Below are 23,157 nucleotides of genomic sequence, written 5' to 3' on the forward strand. Positions count from 1 at the left end.
CTAGACAATTCAAATGTGAAACTTTGGTAGTGGGGTTCATAAAATAGGTCATAGAGTAAAATTAAAGAGAAAAAAGCCCATGATAATATAATTACTCTAGAGGCCGTATTTTTTTTCCAACCTACCTGAAATCTGGATAGAATGTCAGTCTAATGAAATCAAGAATGGATCATCTTGGCATAAAACCAAGGTCACTAGGTCAAATAATAGCAAATATACATTAAAATTTGACAATCACCTTTGATGGATCTCGGGCCTTTTTTGTCTCTAGACCTTTTACTGGCCTCATTCCGTCAGAACAATTCCTTCAAATCTTGCAGCTTTCTCATAAAACTGACTTTTTAGATTTTTATTCTCATTTGCCAAATTACCAAGCATCTTTTCCCCTTAATAACAGGCTCAGTCCATTCTCCTCCCAGGATCTTCTTAAAACATTTCTTGTTATCTAGTTTTGCTCTAAACACATTTATTAACTTTCACAATACACTTTGTCATGACATATGTTCAAGGTGAAACTGTCAAGGTCGGGTGAGTGACTTGGGGTCATCATTAAACCCTTGATAAATTTTTGTCAGTTGAAATTTGTTAAAAATTACTTTTTATCTATTTACTTTGCAGGTCAAACTGACATTCCAGGTACCTGTGGTGGTTGGGCCAAAACAAGCAACACCCCCTGTGACACCTACAAGACATACTCCACCTCTGCCAAGACATAACCCGCCCCCTGTGCCACCACATATACCTCTACGCATACCACTGACTCCTCCTCCTAGACCGCCTGCCCCTCATCATTGGGAGCAGCGTCAGGATTTGGTTACCTTGACAACTGGGGAAAAACGGTCAAGTTTAGTAGCCTCACTGAGTCGATTCTTGTTTTCATTGATGTATCTAACATTTGCTGGCCAGTCAGAGAACTCAAGGGTAAATCCAGCTGTTTCACTTTTTATGCCCCTACTATTAGAAAATGGGGATGTGTTAGATGTTAATACCCCAGTTTATGTATGTCAGTCTGAAAACCATGCTCAGCCTAGAACCCTCAATCAAAGGTAAGGTCATCTTTAGTGATTAAAGATTTAATGTCTTACTTTAGTCTGACCTTTTTATACATTGAGGTATATTAAAATATCTTGGCAGAAACATTCACCATAATAATTGTGTTGCCTGCAAGACCAAGACCCATAGCTAAATGGTATAGATAACACTTAGAGTTCAACAGGTAGTAGTTTCTTGCATTTTAATCATTTCAGGTCAATATCTTGATTAATGTATGTCATTTTAAAAATAAACAGTTTCTTTGTTGTCTTATATTTGTTTTAAGAGTAGAATTCAACACTTCTTTCACATTCAGCATGTTTCATTTACGTAATGTTGATTCATATTTTACCATGCATTGTTGTAAAAACATTCCAGACCTATTGATGTAATAGTATTGTGGAAATGCTGTTTCAGGATGATGTGATATACCAGTTTCCTAATGAAGACAACAAGGTGTTTGATGTACGAGGCCTGTTTCTTACTCTGAATGGGCTATTGCCTGATGTGACCAGTAATCATCCTAGGGTGTGAGTAATAAGTTTAAACAATCAGTTTTCTCTTTCATCCAAGTGGACATCTTTATAAATATTTGTCATTATAAATGTGTTTACAAGTCAGATTCCATTTAAAGGCTGGCTGCAGTGTTACGTGCTGATGACGCCTCCAAGAACTGAATACCTTACTACATGATTATGACAAAATTCCTAGTAAATAAACATCACCAGATCAGTAGCCTCTGTGCAACAAACATATATTTTCAATGATGTTCACTCTAGAAAAACTGCACTACATTCTGTACAAGGATTAGCACGTATTGTCAGTAATGCTAAATAGCATGCCAACACTAACCTGTTGTGACAAATAAGAGAATTGTTACAATGATCTTTGATGTGGAGTTTTCAGTCGGATTAGTATTATGAACACATCACCCACACACCTAGGGATAACGGGCCTCTGTGGTCAAGTGGTTCAACTTTGAATCATTTGCCTGTCACTAATGTGAATGCAAAACCTTGAGTTTTAGATTTCTTCAAGTGAGCAAGCCATCCAGCTGACTGGGAGATTCTGATTCTATCCAGTTGTTCATCGGTACCTGGTTGAAGCTATGCCACTAAAGCTGAAAATGCACTCTACATATTTGACCTTAACTATGTCAGTGTTTCTAAAAATTAATCTTCTACAACAACCAACCTTTTTAGCTTGACTATATGAAGTATGGAGAGCTATCCTACTCGACCCAATGTTGGAGTCTTTCTGCATCCCCACCTTGGTTAAAGTTTTGATGCACTTTCTCTTTATCTTTGTTATTATGTCTCCCGCACAGGGGTCACACTGGGAATTTTTTTTTCTGAGCCACTGCTTTTTCCGAAGATGAAATTATGAGGCCAACAACAGCAAAGTGCATAGCATTGACGTTCTTGTAGGACTACATTATATGTACCAAAGTACTCATACCACTCAAGAAATTAATGTAAAGTTATAACATATTTTTTAGTAACCCTTTAAAAGCTATTTAGAAAATCAATTTTTGTTAACATCTAAAATTATCATTTTTATAAACCTCTGCCATTTAATAAAGAAATTCTAACATGATATTTAAAATAAAGATGTCAAAAAAAAGAAGCGATTTTGTTTAAGCAGTGTCTTATTTTGCATATTGCCTATAAGTGGGTGGGGTTCGATGCCTTCGCATGTTTTATTCTCGAAAAATATTTTAAAATATGAGCTCCTTTTGCAACAGTTTTCATATTTTTCTTAAATGTAGACTCTTTATTGGCTTTTTATTTAAGACTGCACTAAAACTTCTCGTCAGAAATGACAAAAATTTCCGAAAATTAAGGTCGCGAAAACGGATGACAAATACGGAAAACGTAAATTAGAATTAAATTTTTGATAAAATACCTATGTTTTATTGCTTTTCGATGATCATATCTATTCAATACTTACAATTTCTGCTTATCTAAAGCATTTTTATTTGTTTTTGCCCAAACTAACCCTCGACAACTAACATGATAAAAGAAAATTTACTACAGATTGTCTAACGGCCGATTGCTCATAAAAAGGTATCAAGCGCACAAAATAATGATTATAATTATAAATCCAGTTTGTTTTTCAATAATCTAATTATCGCCAATTAACTGCCTGGTCAAATAAAAATTTTGCAAATTGGCTTCCTCCCTTTCAATAACAGATGTTGTTTGTCTATACAGCTAGATTATCGATTTTTTACACCTTTTTGTTCCTAAAACTGGCAATAATCGTAGTTTTGCAGACAGACGTAGCTTCGGGCCATTTTCGCCACTTAGAAAATTTCAGATCCACATTTAATTTTTGGTCGCAAATGGCTCAAGATGCGATCGACAGCGTGACCCCTGCCCGCACCACTGTGGTAGGAGACATATTGATTTACTCCAGTCTTTATGTGTGTGTGTGTGTGTGTGTGTCTTTCACTGTATGTGTGTCCCTCTGTCAAAAAATCTTGTCTGCACTCTAAGTCAAACATTTCTCATCCGACCTTTACCAAACTTGAACAAAATGTGTTTGCTAATAAGTCCTCGGCCAAGGTCGATAACTAGCCAAATCGGCCCAGGCACTATGGAATTACAGCCCTTGAATTACCGAAAGTACCGATTGCAGTGATACAGGTCTTGGTGCATGGTTGGCTCAGATACATAATGGAGAAGAAATACCAATCTAAATGATTAGGCAGTTGTGGGAGACATGCGCTTTTCTCAAAAGCAGCTCTAGTTACTTGTTGGATTTGCTTCAAATTTAAAATCGTAGTTATTCCTCATCATCACCCATATCATATGGCACAAGGATCATAACTCTTGCACCAATATTATATGAATTTTATACTCTCTTTTTACTTAGAATTTCAGGTTAAAGTTTTGGTGCACTTTCACTTTATCTCATTTATTACTGAATGGATTTGATTCAAACTTATAATAGTTGTTCCACATCATCACCCACTTCATATGACACAATGTCCATAATTCTGGCACCAGTTTTTCATGAATTATGCCCCCTTTTTACTTAGAATTATGTCTCCTACCACACAGTGGTGTGATGATTTACTTCTGTTGGTGTGCGTGTGTCCGTCTGTCTGTCTCAAATCTTGTCTGTGCTCTAAGTCGAACATCTCTCATCCGATCTTCACCAAACTGGAACAAAATGTGTTTGACCATAAGTCCTCGACCAAATTTGATAACTAGCCAAATCAGCCCAGGCCGATTAAGGATCTCTTCAGTAACTAGAGTTATTGACCTTTGATCGATATATATTTCAAAATATAGTCCATGCATTCACAAAACAACCTATATCCCATGATGTATAAATTCACTATATTTGCTTATGATAATTTTTTTAATTAATCAACCTTTGTTATCATTTATCCAAGCTGTATGAGTTTTGTTCTTTGTACTATTAAAATGTTTTGATTTTTTTGTTGCATTTCAGGACATGTATTATTCACCGTGGAAACAGAATAAATATAGCATACTGGAAGAGTGAGCAGGATGTTTTATTGCTTTGCTTGCCAGAAAACAAAATACCTTCTTTCTATCTTCTACATATATTCACTGATTTGTTACACATCATACAGGTGTTACATGGCTCTATAGTAAGGTATGTATGTCCCAAGAAATCCTTACCTGTTTCTTGTTTTAGTTTAGCTCATAATTATTGTGTACAATTGTTTGGTCGTGAAATATCAAAGAAGGGATAGTTGACAAACTGGTTGCATATTTGGTCAGTTATTAGGTCACATTTAATAGAATCATGGGTCACAGTTTATAACCCCTTTTATCCTGTTAACCTTTAGCCTACTGGCGGCAAGTAGGTTTGCCTTTGGGACCAGTGCAGACTAAGATCATCCTGCCCGTTTGTGCAGGTTGATCATGGTCTCAAATGATAGCTATTCAGTCAGTAAATTTTTAGTGAACATACCTTCAAATAATAAATGGTATTGCCCAAATTCAGTGATGGACCAGTCCATTTTAGAAATTTAGCTGGTTAAAGGTTAATAAACCTTTAAATTAGAATAGAAAAATGATTAAACTAAACTTTACAATCATATGACATGTACCTCCCAATGTGCTCTACTTAAGAAATTCCCTTGTTGCTTTGAATTTTCTGTTTGTATGGAAGTGTAAGAAGTATTCCTTCTGTTTAGTATGCACAAAATACAGATTTAAAAAAGGGGCCTCTGTGGCCGAGTGGTTAAGGTCACTGACTTCAAATCACTTGCCCCTCAGCGATGTGTGTTTGAGCCTCACTCAGAGCGTTGAACTGTTCATATGAGGAAGCCATTCATCTGGCTTACAGAAGGTCGGTGGTTCTACCCAGGTGCTCGCTTTTGATGAAATAATGCACGGAAGGACATCTGGGATTTTCCTCCACCACCAAAGCTGGAAAGTCGCCATAAGACCTGTAATTGTGTTGGTGCAATATTAAACCCATTAAACTCAACAAAAAACAATAACAGATTTCAAAAAGTAGTGTACCTGTTCTTTAGACTTGCTGAAATCAAATGGCCTTATACAAAGACATATTCTATTTAGAAATTAAGGTTTTATCAAACAATATTATGATATATAGCGGATATTACATGAGCTCTTAGTATTGAATTTATTGAACAAATTTAATAAATTCAGTGTGGAAAGGCACAAATGTAATATTGTTTTTATCAGCATTAGTTTTCTGCAGAAACATCGAAATTCCTTCTGTCTCTATCAGTCTATGGAATGAACAAGTCAGTTCAATCAGCATCTTCTCATCTATACTTTATTTCACTATTAGAAGGTCAAATGTGATAAGTCTTTTTGTATCATCACTGACTACGTGTATTCTGAACCCCTATTACCCTCGTTGATAGGTTTAACTGACTACTACAGTACTACTTCTGTTTAATGAAAAGTAAGAACTGTTGTATCAAATTGTTTGATAATGCCTTCAGACTCTGGTCAAATGGAAAATAACACAACCAACTCAACATGATAAGATACAGATCAACACAATGTTCTCTATGTAATCAATTATAGTATTTTCAGTGATGTAGAGCAAATTATATAAAAATTATAAGCATTCTACAGTAACTATTGAAACATTTCTGTCATATGTCTATTGTTTTTTTTTTTCAGGGTATTTAGAGACAGGGAATTACACAGTCATTTAGATCAGCTGATCAGTCTAACTGTATATAGAGTGTTACATACAGGGGTACAAACACAGGCTATTCCTCACTGTAACCCGCTAGATCCTGTCCTACTAGACACACTGACAGGGGTTAGATGGTTAAGGCTGTCTTCAGATGATAAGGTACATCATTTTGTATGTCTGTTTTCAATACCATATAAACAATGAGCCTCTTTCAACAATTTTCACCTTGCAGTTGCCAGGTGTGGCTTCAACAATGAACATTTTCTGATAAATTATGCTCAGGTAAAAGTAAATTATTCCTTCACTTATCAAGTCATTCAGAAAAAAAAACAACTCTGATATAGGATTGGGCATCTGCATTGATATTTCACAACTTTGTACTTACTGATATTTTTCAACATAAGTAAAAGCCAAGTTTGTGACATGAACTGAATGTTGAACTAGAATTGCAGTTGTCTCATTTTCTGTCTGAAAGTTGTGTTATATTTTAGCAGTATATGTAAGTGTATCCATATTTATGTGCAAATATTATAAATAGCTTTTTCACCTAATGATGAAATAAAATATTCCCCACCCCTTCCTCCAATAAAAATAATATGTTCATAATTTAATGGAACACCTTGCTTTTATAGCTCGACTTTCAGGTAGGTAGAGGTATTGCACTTGCCAATCCATTGGCGTCCTGATTTGGTTAAGTCTTTGTATGTAAGCTGGTATCTCAATAGCCACTTGTTTGAATGCATTGAAACCTCATACACTTATTCACTGTGATGAACTGACTTGCATTGCACAGGTTTCAGGGCCTCCTCTGGGTTTTTCATACTTGTCGCCAACCTTTTCGCCAATTTGAAAAAGTTGGAGCCACTTTAGAGCCATTTTTGAGCCAAAGTTCTGAGCCACTTTTATTTCTCTAAGTGGATGGATTACACCAAACCGGAAGTGACTACTCAGTGTTACATGTGAAGTAGTCCAAAATGTAGTTCCATGCTATGGATGAAATCTGGTATAATGAGTGACTTGAGGAGGTGACAGTTAAATTTTTGGCTTATGTTTATTGCTTATTGTATTGAGAATAGATCTAAACCATTTTCATTGTAAATTTCTTGGAATAAGTTTCATTCTTTGCGAAAAATGTCTACCTACGCGTAATTGCTAAACGACTGTTTTCATGGGGGCATTTTTAGAGGGTGATGTTTCTCAGAACAGATTATTTTTCTTATATACAACATAACATGTCAATATTTTTCTATTTTTGATAAGAAGACATGTTATAATAAATGACCATATATGGTTTGCATATCATTGAAATGCTCTAAAGTGCTGAAATGAGGTCTGAATGTTTTGTTATTAATATGAAATAAATAAGGAATTGAATTGGTAGAATGTAACCTAGTTGGCTGTCATAGTGTGCATAAAGGAATAAAATATTGTAAATAATTTCATTAGGAATAATAATAACTTTTGAAGGTGTATTAGTTTAATAATAAATTCAATTTGTAGTTGGATAAAAAAATGACACAAATCATTCTCTAATTTAAGAATCGTATCTATCCATGTCAGAATTACCAATATTTCAGGACTCATTTATTTTCGGAAAGGAAAATTCGGATTTTTTTCTATTCTAAAAGGTCGAGTTGAACACTCTTCTAATGATTTTTAAGAAGCCATGGTAGCAAGTGATATCTTCCAGTTTCTGAAAATTTCAAAGAAATTAACCAGGTCCAGGATACAAATTGAGGCCGATGTGTTTTAATTTTCGGATCCATCGTTAAAATCTTTTATGAAAACTGAGGAATTACAAAATTATCTTGCAAAAAGTAACAAATTAAATGTATCTTTCGTACTTATTTAAAATTTGTCAGTCATACAACTGCATGCCACAAACACACACACACATGTGATCTTTTTTTTGTGTAAAAAATCACAACACATAAAGTACACCTTAATCGGTGTTAATTTTGGTGAATTCTCGGCAGAGGTCAAACATAAAAGCTGGCAGATGTTTTGATTACTGATTAATCATCAATTCACACATCATTACGCAATTATCTTCTCAAAGTGTCAAACATCTTCAAGGCTGATCACTACCAAATAGAATGTAAGCCTCCGCAGGTCTAGTCACAAGTAGTCCAAATATAAATAGTACTAATCTTTTTTCCTTTCCTAGTGCATTTTCTCGGCAGCAACGTGCTTACTTTTACCCTACCGCGTTTCAGTATGTATCACTTTGCATTCTAATGAAATCGGCATGTTCCTATCGCATGCTAGATAAAAATGGCGGCGTAAGAATTTAATGTCACGAAAAGAGAAATTGAAAGAAGCGAAAAGTAGTAATTTCAGGGGTTGTATTTAACGAACTTAGTTTTCTTATATAAAAGTAACACCCTTTCTTTTTTTTTTAAAAGTAGCGATTAGTTCTTTATGGGACATATATAGTTTGAAATCTGAATCTCTAGAATGTCGAAAACGTTTGAAGTGTGATTTTAATATGAAATAAAGGAACAGCTGGTAATTTAGTGGTGTTCAGCTATAAAGGGGCAATAAATTTTATTTCTGGAAAACCTCGAAAATTGAAGTGGAATTGCTTTCAATAATAAATTCATTATGATGGTAAAACGTATAACAAATGCACTGAATAAACGCTATCATAATTCTTTGTTTTTTTGGAATTTAGATCGAATTTTCGACTAGGTCGGTGCACTTTTTGGATTTTTAGAGCCATGTAAATGTCTATCTTCGCATTTTAGAATTCAGATGTTAAATTAACATGAAAATTAGCATGTTTTAATGAAAATGACAACATCGTACGATTAAATGGATTTAAATGTAAAATTCCAGAATAAGGTAAAATTATTGAAATAATGTTGACAGGTTAAATTTTTGCATTATTTTTTGGGATGGGGTGACACTGTAATGAATAGCACTTATCTTATATTTTTTCAATATTTGCACCAAAACAACCAATCATTTGTGAAATAGGTCAACTTGAAATGAATGCATATTCATGAAAAAATCAAACAACAATATTTCTCTTATAGGCTGATCACTACCAAATAGAATGTAAGCCTCCGCAGGTCTAGTCACAAGTAGTCCAAATATAAATAGTACTAATCTTTTTTCCTTTCCTAGTGCATTTTCTCGGCAGCAACGTGCTTACTTTTACCCTACCGCGTTTCAGTATGTATCACTTTGCATTCTAATGAAATCGGCATGTTCCTATCGCATGCTAGATAAAAATGGCGGCGTAAGAATTTAATGTCACGAAAAGAGAAATTGAAATAAGCGAAAAGTAGTAATTTCAGCGGGTTGTATTTAACGAACTGTAGTTTTCTTATATAAAAGTTAACACCCCTTTTCTTTTTGTTTTTCTAAAGTAGCGATCTAGTTCTTTATGGGAATATAAGTCTCTGAAAATCTGATATGCTAGAAAATGTCGAAACACCGTTATGAAGTGAGTGGATTTTATATGAAATAAAGAACAGCTGGATTTAGTGGTGTTCAGCCTATAAGGGGCAATACATGTTATTTTCTGAAACCCTCGAAAATGAATGGAAATGCCATTAATCTATTCTTTATGATGTAAAACGGTAACAAATGGCTGAAAACGCTTCAATTTCTTGTGTTTTTGGAATTTAGATCGAATTTTCGACCAGGTGGCACTATTTTGGTTCGTTTTAGGACCTAGTAAATGTCTTCTCTCGCATTTTAGCACTTCAGTTGTCTAAATAATATTGAAATTAGCATGTTTCTGAATGAAAATGACAAACATCGTAACGATTAAATGGATGTTAAATGTAAATTCCACGAATAAGGTAAAATTAATTGAAATATTGCTTGCACAGGGCTAAATTTTGCATATTTTTGGGGATGGGGGTGACCTGTAATGAATTGTCATTTCTCTATATTTTCTCAATATTTTGCACCAAAACAAAGCAGAATCATTGTGAAATAGGCGTACCTTGAGAATGAATGCAAATTCATGGAAAAATCAAACAAAATATTTCTCTTATAGGCTGATCACTACCAAATAGAATGTAAGCCTCCGCAGGTCTAGTCACAAGTAGTCCAAATATAAATAGTACTAATCTTTTTCCTTTCCTAGTGCATTTTCTCGGCAGCAACGTGCTTACTTTTACCCTACGCGTTTCAGTATGTATCACTTTGCATTCTAATGAAATCGGCATGTTCCTATCGCATGCTAGATAAAAATGGCGGCGTAAGAATTAATGTCACGAAAAGAGAAATTGAAATAAGCGAAAGTAGTAATTTCAGCGGGTTGTATTTAACGAACTGTAGTTTTCTTATATAAAAGTTAACACCCCTTTTCTTTTTGTTTTTCTAAAGTAGCGATCTAGTTCTTTATGGGAATATAAGTCTCTGAAATCTGATATGCTAGAAATGTCGAAACACCGTTATGAAGTGAGTGGATTTTATATGAAATAAAGAACAGCTGGATTTAGTGGTGTTCAGCCTATAAGGGGCAATACATGTTATTTTCTGAAACCCCTCGAAAATGAATGGAAATGCCATTAATCTATTCTTTATGATGTAAAACGGTAACAAATGGCTGAAAACGCTTCAATTTCTTGTGTTTTTGGAATTTAGATCGAATTTTCGACCAGGTGGCACTATTTTGGTTCGTTTTAGGACCTAGTAAATGTCTTCTCTCGCATTTTAGCACTTCAGTTGTCTAAATAATATTGAAATTAGCATGTTTCTGAATGAAATGACAAACATCGTAACGATTAAATGGATGTTAAATGTAAATTCACGAATAAGGTAAAATTAATTGAAATATTGCTTGCACAGGGCTAAATTTTGCATATTTTGGGATGGGGGTGACCTGTAATGATTGTCATTTCTCTATATTTCTCAATATTTTGCACCAAAACAAAGCAGAATCATGTGAAATAGGCGTACTGAGAATTGAATGCAAATTCTAGTGAAATCAAACAAATTTTTTCTCTTATAGTGATCACTACAAATAGAATGTAGCCTCCGCAGTCTAGTAATCAAGATAGTCCAAATATAAATAGTACTAATTTTTTCCTTCCTAGTGCATTTTCTCGCAGCAACGTGCTTACTTATTAACCCCGCGTTTCAGTATGTATCATTTGCATTCTAATGAAATCGGCATGTTCTATCGCATGCTAGAAAAAATGCGGCGTAAGAATTAATGTCACGAAAAGAGAAATTGAAGAAGCGAAAGTGTATTCGCGGGTTGTATTTACGAACGTAGTTTTCTTATATAAAGTTAAACCCTTTCTTTGTTTTCTAAAGTAGCGATCTAGTTCTTTATGGATATAAGTTTGAATCTGATATGCTAGAAGTCGAAACACGTTATAAGTGAGGATTTTATATGAAATAAGAACAGTGGATTAGTGGTGTCAGCTCATAGTCGATTGTCAAATACACCGCCTAGACTGGTTATCGATTTTTTCACTACCAGCGTCTAGGTAAACACGTATATCGGGAACCAATTCTTGGGCCGCTTATATCACTACGGAAAAAACAAATGCCGAGGAAAAAAACTATGCGCCACTTATTTTCGCCAGTTCGCAAAATTTAGCGCCAAATTCTTAAAATTATCGCAAATGGCGACATTGGCGATCGACAGCGGAGGCCCTGGGTTTAATAACTATTTCGCTTTTTTACAAAATTATGCTTCTTTTTACACTTGCCAATTTTGGGTTAAGTTTTGGTATGTAAGCTGGTACCTCAGTATCCAATAATGGGAATGGATTGGAATTTCAAATCTTGTTCACTGTGTTGAGCTGACATGCATTGTTTTGTTTGTTTGTTTAGGGTTTAAAGCCGTGTTTCAACAGTATTTCATATATGTAACAGTAGGCAGTTAACCTAACCAGTTGTTCCAGGATTCTGTACCAGTACAGATCTGTTCTCCGCAAGTAACTACCAACTTCCTCACATGAATCAGAGGTGGAGGATAAACAATATCAGACGCAATGTCTTTTATCAAATTGTCATGGAAAACATACACCCTGCCCGGGGATTGAACTCATGACCCCGTGATCCATAGATCTATGCAGTCTCTATTGAGCTAAGTGGGTGGGGTGGTTCCAGAAGTCTGCTTTGCACTTCTACAAAATATTGCCCCTTTTTCAACTTCTGTATTCTTTCATTTAACTTTGTTTAGTGACAAAGCTGTTCAATAGTTCAGTGTTGTTGTCCTCCAGACAGTTTTTTTTCTTTATTCTCAGATTAATTTGTTAGAATTTCATTTACTTAAGAGTGACAGTTTTGATCTTTACTTTTTCTTTCCAGATGTCCTGTGATGAGATTTTAAGTGAATATGAAGCTCAAGATTTTGCAGAATTTGTAAGTTTCTTTTTCTTCACCTTTTCTTGCTCAGAATGCCTGGTCAGGTGATAAATAAAAAGTTAAGAGACTAACTGTAGTTTTGTTGATATGAAGACGAAGTCCACTTGAATGTTCATGGGAGTTGTAACAATTTGTAAGGAGAAACAAAATTAGCATTTATAAGTAAATAACCTGGCTCCGATTTCACGAAAAAACTTAAGTAATTGCTTAGCTAAGTTTGTTATTTCAAATGCTTGTTTTTGCCCTTTATGCATTTTCAGTGTTGACTTTTTCATCTATATCAGACCCGTACATGACTATTTCATAGATCAAAGCACAACAATTCTGAATATTACAGAAATGAAGTATAAAAATAAGAAATATACTTTAGCAAATACTTAAGTTCTTTATATCCTGCTTAAATAGAAATATCATATTTGCGTGACTGAAATAAGTACTGCAGACAAATACTATTTAGCTATAAATACATTGGTATAGAAAAAATCAACATTAAATATCAATAGCTTAAGCAATAGCATGCTTTTAAAATAACAGACTTAGCTAAGCAATTACCTTATATTTTTCGTGAAATCGGGGCCAGAGTTGTTTAGAAATATCTAAAGTAGTATTCAGTTATTTGTATTGTTTATTTTATATAGGAGGAGGTAGATCCTGACAAAAGAAGAAAATTTGGTATCCTAGGGTCGTGTTTGTTTTATAGAGTAAGTATGTTGTATAGATGTTACCCCTTGTAGTCATCATGATTATTTCCTTCATTTAGCATTCTATATTTGTCCAGTATTGTTCTATTTTGCCTTTTAGTAAGGAAAGACAATGTTATCCCAGTAGCGGATCACTTCACATTTTTCATAGGGGATTGACAAGCTACTTTCACACATTGTGACTTCACATCTAAAACTACATGGGTGATTTTATGATTTACAGTATCTTTAAATATTTCGCAACTGTAGGCAAGAAAAATGATCTGACATGTCTGCCTGTGTCAGATAGGTGTTTTTCCAACCATTGGGACAGTGCAGATAAAAAACACTAGCAATTGGTTTCTCATTCCCTACTGTCTTTCGGGTTGGGAAAACCTGTCCTACACTGGCAGGAATGTAAAATTCTTGTATTTTGTGTATCTGGAGATAATCGAGTTGGATCCTTGGTTTACAAGATTTCTTCTTTTTAGCTCACCTATCACATAGTGACAAGGTGAGCTTTTGTGATCACCCTTCGTCCGTTGTCGGTCCGTACGTCCGTCTGTCCGTCAACAATTTCTTGTCTGCACGATAGTGGTTTCATTTATGATTTAATTTTAACCAAACTTGCACACAACTTGTATCACCATAAGATCTCGGTTCCTTTCTTGAACTGGCCAGATCCCTTTATGGGTTCCAGAGTTATGGCCCCTGAAAGGGCCAAAATTAGCTATTTTGAGCTTGTCTGCACAATAGCAGCTTTATTTATGATTTAATTTTTACCTAACTTGCACACAAACTTGTATCACCATAAGATCTTTGTTCCTTTCTGGAACTGGCAATATTCCGTTATGGGTTCCAGAGTTACGGCCCCTGAAGGGGTCAGAATTAGCTATTTTGACCTTGTCTGCACAATAGCAGCTTCATTATGTCTCCCCCAGGAGACATATTGTTTTTGCCCTGTCCGTCCGTCCGTCCGTACGTCACACTTCATTTCCGAGCAATAACTGGAGAACCATTTGACCTAGAACCTTCAAACTTCATAGGGTTGTAGGGCTGCTGGAGTAGACGACCCCTATTGTATTTGGGGTCACTCTGTCAAAGGTCAAGGTCACAGGGGTCTGAACATTGAAAACCATTTCCGATCAATAACTAGAGAACCACTTGACACAGAATATTGAAACTTCATAGGATGATTGGTCATGAAGAGTAGACGACCCCTATTCATTTTGGGGTCACTCCGTCAAAGGTCAAGGTCACAGGGGCCTGAACATTGAAAACCATTTCCGATCAATAACTAGAGAACCACTTGACCCAGAATGTTGAAACTTCATAGGATGATTGGTCATGAAGAGTAGACGACCCCTATTGATTTTGGGGTCACTCCATCAAAGGTCAAGGTCACAGGGGCCTGAACATTAAAAACCATTTCCGATCAATAACTAGAGAACTACTTGAACCAGAATGTTGAAACTTCATAGGATGATTGGTCATAAAGAGTAGATGACCCCTATTGATTTTGGGGTCACTCCATCAAAGGTCAAGGTCACAGGGGCCTAAACATGGAAAACCAGTTCCGATCACTAACTAGAGAACCACTTGACCCAGAATGTTGAAACTTAATAGGATGATTGTACATGCAAAATAGATGACCCCTATCGATTTTGGGGTCACTCCATTAAAGGTCAAGGTCACAGGGCCCTGAACATTGAAAACCATTTCCGGTCAGTAACTTGAGAACCACTTGACCCAGAATGTTGAAACTTAATGGGATGATTGGTCATGCAGAGTAGATGACCCCTAACGATTTTGGGGTCACTCTCTGAAAGGTCAAAGTCACAGGGGTCTGAACATTGAAAACCATTTCCAGTCAGTAACTTGAGAACCACTTGACCCAGAATGTTGAAACTTAATGGGATGATTGGTCATGCAGAGTAGATGACCCCTAACGATTTTAGGGTCACTCTGTTAAAGGTCAAGGCCACAGGGGCCTGAACATGGAAAACCATTTCCAATCAATAACTTGAGAACCTCTCGGCCCAGAATGTTGAAACTTCATAGGATGATTGTTCATGCAGAGTAAATGACCCCTATTGTTTTTGGTGTCACTCCGTTAAAGGTCAAGGTCACAGGGGCCTGAACATTGATAACCAGTTCCGATCAATAACTTGAGAACCACTTGACCCAGAATGTTGACACTTCATAGGATGATTGAACATGCAGAGTAGATGACCAGTCTATTAAAGGTCAAGGTCACAGTGGCCTGTTCATGTAAAATCATTTTTTGGAAATAACTTGAGAACCACTTGACCTACAATGTTGAAACTTAATAGGATGATTGGACATGCAGAGTAGATGACCCCTATTTATTTTGAGGTCACTTGATCAAAGGTCAAGGTCACAGGAGCCTGAACAGTGACTTGAGAACCACTAGGCCAAGAGTGTTGAAATTTAGCGGAATGACTGGACATGCCAAGTTGATGATCCCTATTGCAGCTAACCATCAGTGTCTCTTTGACTTTCGCTCCTGACCCCTACTGACTTCTTGCCTATAGGACTTTGCATTGGGGGAGACATGCGCTTTTTTACAAAAGCATTTTCTAGTTTATGATTTGATTTTAACCAAACTTGCACAAAACTTGTGTCACCATAAGATCTTGGTTCCTTTCGTGACCCGGCCAGATCCCATAATGAGTTCCAGAGTTATGGCCCCTGATAGGGCCAGAATTAGCTATTTTGACCTTGTCTGCACAATAGCAGCTTCATTTATGATTTGAATTTAATCAAACTTGCACAAAACTTGTGTCACCAAAAGATCTTGGTTCCTTTCTTGAACCGGCCAGATCCCATAATGGGTTCCAGAGTTTTGGCTCCTGAAAGGGCCAAAATTGGCTATTTTGACCTTGTCTGCACAATAGCAGCTTAATTTATGATTTGATTTTAACCAAACTTGCACAGCTTGTATCACCATAAGATCTCGATTCTTTTTTATATGCCCGCAGGGACGTATTATGTTATCGCCTCGGTGTCCATCTGTCTGTCTGTGTGTTGGTTAGCAGTTTCCCTTCCGCTCTGTAACTCTTGAACCCCTTGATGGATTTCAGAGAAACCTGACACAAATGTTCACTCATTGAAAGGATGTACAGAGCGCATGTTTCGGATGGCTAAATTCAATGTCAGGGTCACACTTAGGGGTCAAAGGTCATATAACTGTTTTATGTGAATATTGCTCTGCATTTGTGTTGCATTGCATTGCTCTTGTTTTTATTTGGCAGATCCTTCTTTTGTTTGCTTACAATATTTTTTTTTATTACTTCCCTTTTATGTTACTATAAATAGCTTATTTAGTAACTTTTTTATTATTGGCCGTAGGGAAAAACTGAGACCACTTTTCTGTGGTACAACATGGATGGTACCTCCAATTTTTGACATATCTGTATCTAGTAAGAATTTTTTCTTTTTGTTTTTGGTTAAAGCAATGGTACTCAGGTGAGCGATATAGGGCCATCATGGCCGTCTTGTTCTATTTTAAGGAACGTTTTCACATCATGCAAGAATACAGTAGTTATATTAGATATTGTTGACATTAATATCAGTTAGTATTGTATATAAATACATACTAGAAAAATAACAGAAATGTAAAATGGCCTTGCTGTATAACATTGGTCTGTTCGTGAGTGTAACATTGATATTTTCATGAGTGTAACATTGATATTTTCATGAGTGTAACATTGATCTGTTTATTAGTGTAACATTGGTCTGTTCATGAGTGTAACATTGATCTGTTGATGAGTGTAATATGAATCTATTCATGAGTACAGCATTGGTCTGTTCAAAGGTATGACATTGGTTTGTTCACGAGTGTGACATTGATCTGTTGATGAATATAAATTTGATATGTTCATGAGTATAACAGTGTTTTGTTTATGAGTGTAACAGTGATTTATGAGTGTAACAGTGATCTGTTCATGAGTATAGTAGTGATCTGTTGATGAGTATAACAGTAATCTTTTCATGAGTGTAATGGTGATCTGTTCATTAATATTATGTAGCAGTGTGTATATAATGTATATAATTTGTCTATGATATCGATTGTCCGATTAGCTCAGTTGGTAGAGCATCTGACTTGCAAGCAGAAGGTCGCAGGTTCGAGTCCTGTATCGGGCTGCACATTTTTCCGCTCCTATTACATTGGTGCCGTGAGTGTGGTGGCTAGCCTTGGAATCCTAGAGCTAGGGTGAAGCAATGGCTGGGTTAGTCAAAAGAATCTGAGTTTGTCTTTGAAAAAAAAAAGGAGGGAGGAATGTAGCAGTGTGTATATAATGTATATAATTTGTCTATGATATCGATTGTCCGATTAGCTCAGTTGGTGGAGCATCTGACTTGCAAGCAGAAGGTCGCAGGTTCGAGTCCTGTATCGGGCTGCACATTTTTCCGCTCCTATTACAATTATAATAATCTGTTCATGAGTGAAACAGTGATCTTTTCATGTGTGTAACAGTGATCTGTTGGTGAATATTATTTTGATCTATTCATGAGTATAACAGTAATCTGTTCATGATTGTAACAGTGATCTGTTCATGAGTATAATGATGGTCATTTGATGGGTATAGCATCTATCTTTAGCTGAATATAATATTGTTCTGTTGATGAGTGTAACATTGATCTGTTGACGAGTACAAGATGGTCTGTTCATGAGTATGATACTGGTCTGTTGATGAAAAATTTAATGTTTTCCCATTTGTTTTAGGTACCATTATTGCATTTGACTGACAGAATTGTACATATTTTAGGTAAATAATTATGTATGTTATATTTTCAGGACTATTTATTATGTTCCCACTTGTGTCAGGAAGATTTGCAAGATGTGTATCTATTTCTCAAATATCACTGTATCCTGCATCTAGTCAGTAAACAACCAGTAGATGACCTCATTATCTGGCGGGAAGTTTATCCCACTCGATTCTGCCATTCTGCAAAGGGAGATAATCCTGGTTATAGGGAACCAAAGGGGAGATGGTTCTTACTGGTTGTTAGCATGGTATGTGCTATAAGTAACATATTTATTATGCCAAAAAAAGTTGAAAAGAAAAAAATATAAAAATAAAGCTCATTTGGGTAGCTTTGTACATACTTCAATATGTTCTGTTAGATTACAATATGCATTATTGTGTCTGATCATTTTACATTATTCAGAAGGCACTTTATGAAATTATAGGTAATGGAAAGTTTCTTGATTTCTTATGCAACCTATCTAAAATAATAAAATCTAAGAAGGTACTGCTCTTCAGAGGTTATGGAAATTGTAACATCTGGCAAGCCTCCAGCTAAAAGTATCTGTCTTGAATTTTAATCAGTTAATAGGTGCAACCTTTGCAACCGAGCAGTTAGTTTTGGACAAGAACACTTAAACATGTCACTCATTCCCAAAAGTTGTACAAATGAGTTTATGTGGAAATGGGGGTCTATTCCTTTGCACCTGTAGTCACGTCGGTCCTGGTCCATTGGTCGGTAGAGTGAACAGTTTCCACCCAATAACTTGAGAAACACTTAATCTAAAATGTGCATACTTGGTAGCATAATGATTATTCCCTGTAGTCTTTGAAGTCAAAGGTCAAAGTCAAAGGGTTTGAACTTTGAAAATGGTTTCTGCACAATACTTTGAGGACCACTTGAACCAGGAGCTTCAAACTTGGTAGCATAACTGGACTTACAAAGTTGATGACCCCTGTTATTTTCGGGATGAGTCCAAAGTTGTGGTCACAGGGGCCAGAACCTTATAAACAGTTTCGACAAAATAACTTTTAGATTCACTTGTCCCAGAACATTCAAACTTGATAGCACAATTGGGCTTATGAAGTAGATGACCCCTACTGCTTTTGAGTTAAGTGAAAGGTCTAGGTCACAGGGCCTGAACCTTGAATATGGTTTCCACCCTATAACTTGAGAACCACTTGTACCACAATATTCAAACTTAGTGGCATGATTAGGCTTAGGAAGTAGATTTCCGCTATTGATATTGGGGTCAGTAGATCAAGGTCACGGGGTCCTGAACTTTGAAAACTGGTTTCTACTAATTAACTTGTGAACCACTCAACCCAGAACTGTTTAACTTGATGGCTTGGTTGGACTTATGAAGTAGATGACCCGTATTTTTTTTTTTTTTGGGGGGGGGGGGGGGTTAATAAGTCAAAGGTCAAGGTCACAGGAGCCTGAACCTTGAAAACTGTTTCCACTCAATTACTTGAGAACCACTTGAGCCAGTGTCTTCACTCTTCAAACTTGATAGCATAATAAAGCTTATCATGTTGATGACACCTATAGTTTTGGGGATTAGTAGGTAAAAGTTCAAGGTCATAGTGATCAGGGGACTGGAAATTGAACAACCCATCATGGGGGTATTTGTGTTTTACAAACAGCTCTTATCTTGCTTTTAGTTTGTTATAAAATCTGTTAAAGTATTGTTTACAACCAAGCAGATTATTAGTAGACCATGACACATACTATCTGAATAAACATGACCTTATTAATTATGAACCTAGATGTTGGTCTAAAAGTGATTTGAATTTGGATATATTTCAATATTATAATATATATGAAAACAAAGATTTTTGATTTTTTTCAGAGGCATTTTCTCCTTTGTACAATATTTGAGGCTGGGAGTTATTCTAAGGTGGCAGTGGGCCGTCAGCTAGTGGACAAATTCGTGGTAGAGCAGTCCAAGACAACTTTAGCCCAGCTAGATCTAGATGATACAGATATAGAGTTACAGTGTAATGAAAGGTAGGATAATACAGATAAGAGTTACAGTGCATTGAAAGGTAGGGTAATACAGATATAGAGGTACAATGCATTGAAAGAAAAGGTAATACAGATATACATGAACAGTGAAGTGAAAGGTAGGGTAATACAGATATGAGGTACAATGCATTGAAAGGTAGGGTAATACAGATATAGAGTTACAGTGCAATGAAAGGTAGGGTAACACAGACATAGAGTTACAGTGCATTGAAAGGTAGGGTAATACAGATTTAGGGGTACAGTGCAATGAAAGGTAGGGTAATACAGATATAGAGGTACAGTGCATTGAAAGGTAGGGTAATACAGATATAGAGGTACAATGCATTGAAAGGTAGGGTAATACAGATATACAGAAACAGTGAAGTGAAAGGTAGGGTAATACAGACATAGAGTTACAGTGCATTGAAAAGTAGGGTAATACAGATATAGGGGTACAGTGCAGTGAAAGGTAGGGTTATACAGATATAGAGGTACAATGCATTGAAAGGTAGGGTAATACAGATTTAGAGGTACAATGCATTGAATGGTAGGGTAATACAGACATAGAGTAACAGTGCAATAAAAGGTACGTAATACAGACATAGAGTTACAGTGCATTGGAAGGTAGGGTAATACAGATATAGGGGTACAGTGCAATGAAAGGTAGGGTAATACAGATATAGAGGTACAATGCATTGAAAGGTAGGGTAATACAGATATAGAGGTACAATGCATTGAAAGGTAGGGTAATACAGATATACAGGAACAGTGCAATGAAAGGTAGGGTAATACAGATATAGAGGTACAATGCATTGAAAGGTAGGGTAATACAGACATAGAGTTACAGTGCAATGAAAGGTAGGGTAATACAGATATACAGGAACAGTGAAGTGAAAGGTAGGGTAATACAGACATAGAGTTACAGTGCAAAGAAAGTTAGGGTAATACAGATATAGGGGTACAGTGCCATAAAAGGTACGTAATACAGAGATAGAGTTACAGTGCAGTGAAAGTTAGGGTAATACAGATATAGAGTTACAGTGCAATGGAAGTTAGGGTAATACAGATATAGGGGTACAGTGCAATGAAAGGTACGTAATACAGAGATAGTGTTACAGTTTAATGAAAGGTAGGGTAATACAGATATAGACGTACAGTGCAATGAAAGGTAGGGTAATATAGAGATAGAGTTACAGTTTAATGAAAGGTACGTAATACAGAGATAGAGTTACAGTTTAATGAAAGGTACGTAATACAGAGATAGAGTTACAGTTTAATGAAAGGTAGGGTAATACAGATATAGAAGTACAGTGCAATGAAAGGTACATAATACAGAGATAGAGTTACAGTTTAATGAAAGGTAGGGTAATACAGACATAGAGTTACAGTGCAATGAAAGTTAGGGTTATACAGATATAGGGGTACAGTGCTATGAAAGGTACGTAATACAGAGATAGAGTTACAGTTTAATGAAAGGTAGGGTAATACAGATATAGAGGTACAGTGCAATGAAAGGTAGGGTAATATAGAGATAGAGTTACAGTTTAATGAAAGGTATGTAATACAGAGATAGAGTTACAGTTTAATGAAAGGTAGGGTAATACAGATAAGAGTTACAGTGCATTGAAAGGTAGGGTAATACAGATATACAGGAACAGTGAAGTGAAAGGTAGGGTAATGCAGACATAGAGTTACAGTGCAATGAAAGGTAGGGTAATACAGATATAGGGGTACAGTGCTATGAAAGGTATGTAATACAGACATAGAGTTACAGTTTAATGAAAGGTAGGGTAATACAGATATAGAGGTACAGTGCAATGAAAGGTAGGGTAATACAGAGATAGAGTTACAGTTTAATGAAAGGTACGTAATACAGAGATAGAGTTACAGTTTAATGAAAGGTAGAGTAATACAGACATAGAGTTACAGTGCAATGTAAGTTAGGGTAATACAGAGATAGAGTTACAGTTTAATGAAAGGTAGGGTAATACAGATATAGAGGTACAGTGCAATGGAAGGTAGAGAAATACAGATATGAAATTACAGTGCAGAGAAAGGTAGGTTGATACAGATATAGAGTAACAGCGAAAGGTGGAGTGATACAGGTACAGAGTTAAACTGCACCAAAATGTAGAGTGATACAGAGTTACGTTGCAATGAAAGGTTTGGAATGCTTATTTTTTTTAATCAGACAGATAATAAGCTGATGTAAGTTTATGGAACGCCAAGACTGTCGTGACATGATGATAAATAGTTTGTCATGTGCTCTTCCCAATATATTCAGTACATATCATAATTTGTCTTGTAGATAAAGCAGTTTATATGTACATATGGATAATTGCAGTGGCTCTAGAGTTATAACTGTAGTGTTGTGCCTCTTGAATTATTAACAATAGCAAAAATTGACAGTGTCCTCTCTCTAACTTGTATAGTTCGTATGTAATGTTTATCAGACATGTTTATAGGCAAAATATCAATGCCAGGATCCATAAACAGCTGGATAGTCTGAGTCACTAGGGAGTCATGAGCCTTTAATTACTCAAAACTGAAAATTGTAACCACAGGGTCCACACAATAACTAAAAGTATTTTTCTTGGAAATTTACCCAATTTACAAATGTATACAAAAAATTTAATATCATTTAAAACCTGGGCCAGGATTTGATCAGTATCTTCAGAGTTATTAATTATGAAAATTGACAGTGTCTGCTCAGTTACCAGAGTATTAATTAGTAAAATATCAGAGAAATTTACAACTTTTCTGTGCAGTAAGTAGTGTTTTAAAAACAAAAGTTCTTTGCTGTGTTGAGAATGTGTTGTGAGTTTTGCACTCTTCTTGTCATTGTAATTAGTATTTCTGTAATACATTTCTTTCTTTAATTGCAGACTTTTCTCAGAACAGTCAGGCCCCAGTTTAAAGTGTATAGATGCAGAAAAAGCCTCTGGGTTAAACAATGATATTATCTCTCCACTTAAATCTACACCATCTCCAAGACACGGTATGTTCATATTTTATTTTTATTCTTTTCACCAAAAATGCTTCTTAGCTGCAGTGTATGGCTTTCTTAAAGCATGAATAAAGTAAAACAGACAAAACAAAACAATTTTACAGTTTTACTGAAATGGCAGTTGTTTTAGTGAAATGGCTGTTGACAGAATTA

The 23,157-nt window shown here is 35.8% G+C and overlaps 1 protein-coding gene across 1 annotated transcript in view; it reads left to right on the top strand.

The window, feature by feature from the left end:
* Positions 1-23,157, top strand: part of LOC123558068 (protein inturned-like) — a 68,334-nt gene that overhangs the window by 34,141 nt on the left and 11,036 nt on the right. Inside the window, exons 4-12 of the mRNA XM_053542489.1 lie at positions 619-921; positions 1,450-1,562; positions 4,495-4,662; positions 6,177-6,354; positions 12,481-12,534; positions 13,176-13,238; positions 18,040-18,258; positions 19,843-20,000; positions 22,883-22,995. Coding sequence (XP_053398464.1) covers positions 619-921; positions 1,450-1,562; positions 4,495-4,662; positions 6,177-6,354; positions 12,481-12,534; positions 13,176-13,238; positions 18,040-18,258; positions 19,843-20,000; positions 22,883-22,995 — 1,369 coding nt within the window. The remainder of the gene's footprint in view (positions 1-618; positions 922-1,449; positions 1,563-4,494; positions 4,663-6,176; positions 6,355-12,480; positions 12,535-13,175; positions 13,239-18,039; positions 18,259-19,842; positions 20,001-22,882; positions 22,996-23,157) is intronic.

This window comes from Mercenaria mercenaria, chromosome 5 (assembly GCF_021730395.1).
Source record: "Mercenaria mercenaria strain notata chromosome 5, MADL_Memer_1, whole genome shotgun sequence".
NCBI lineage: Eukaryota > Metazoa > Mollusca > Bivalvia > Venerida > Veneridae > Mercenaria > Mercenaria mercenaria.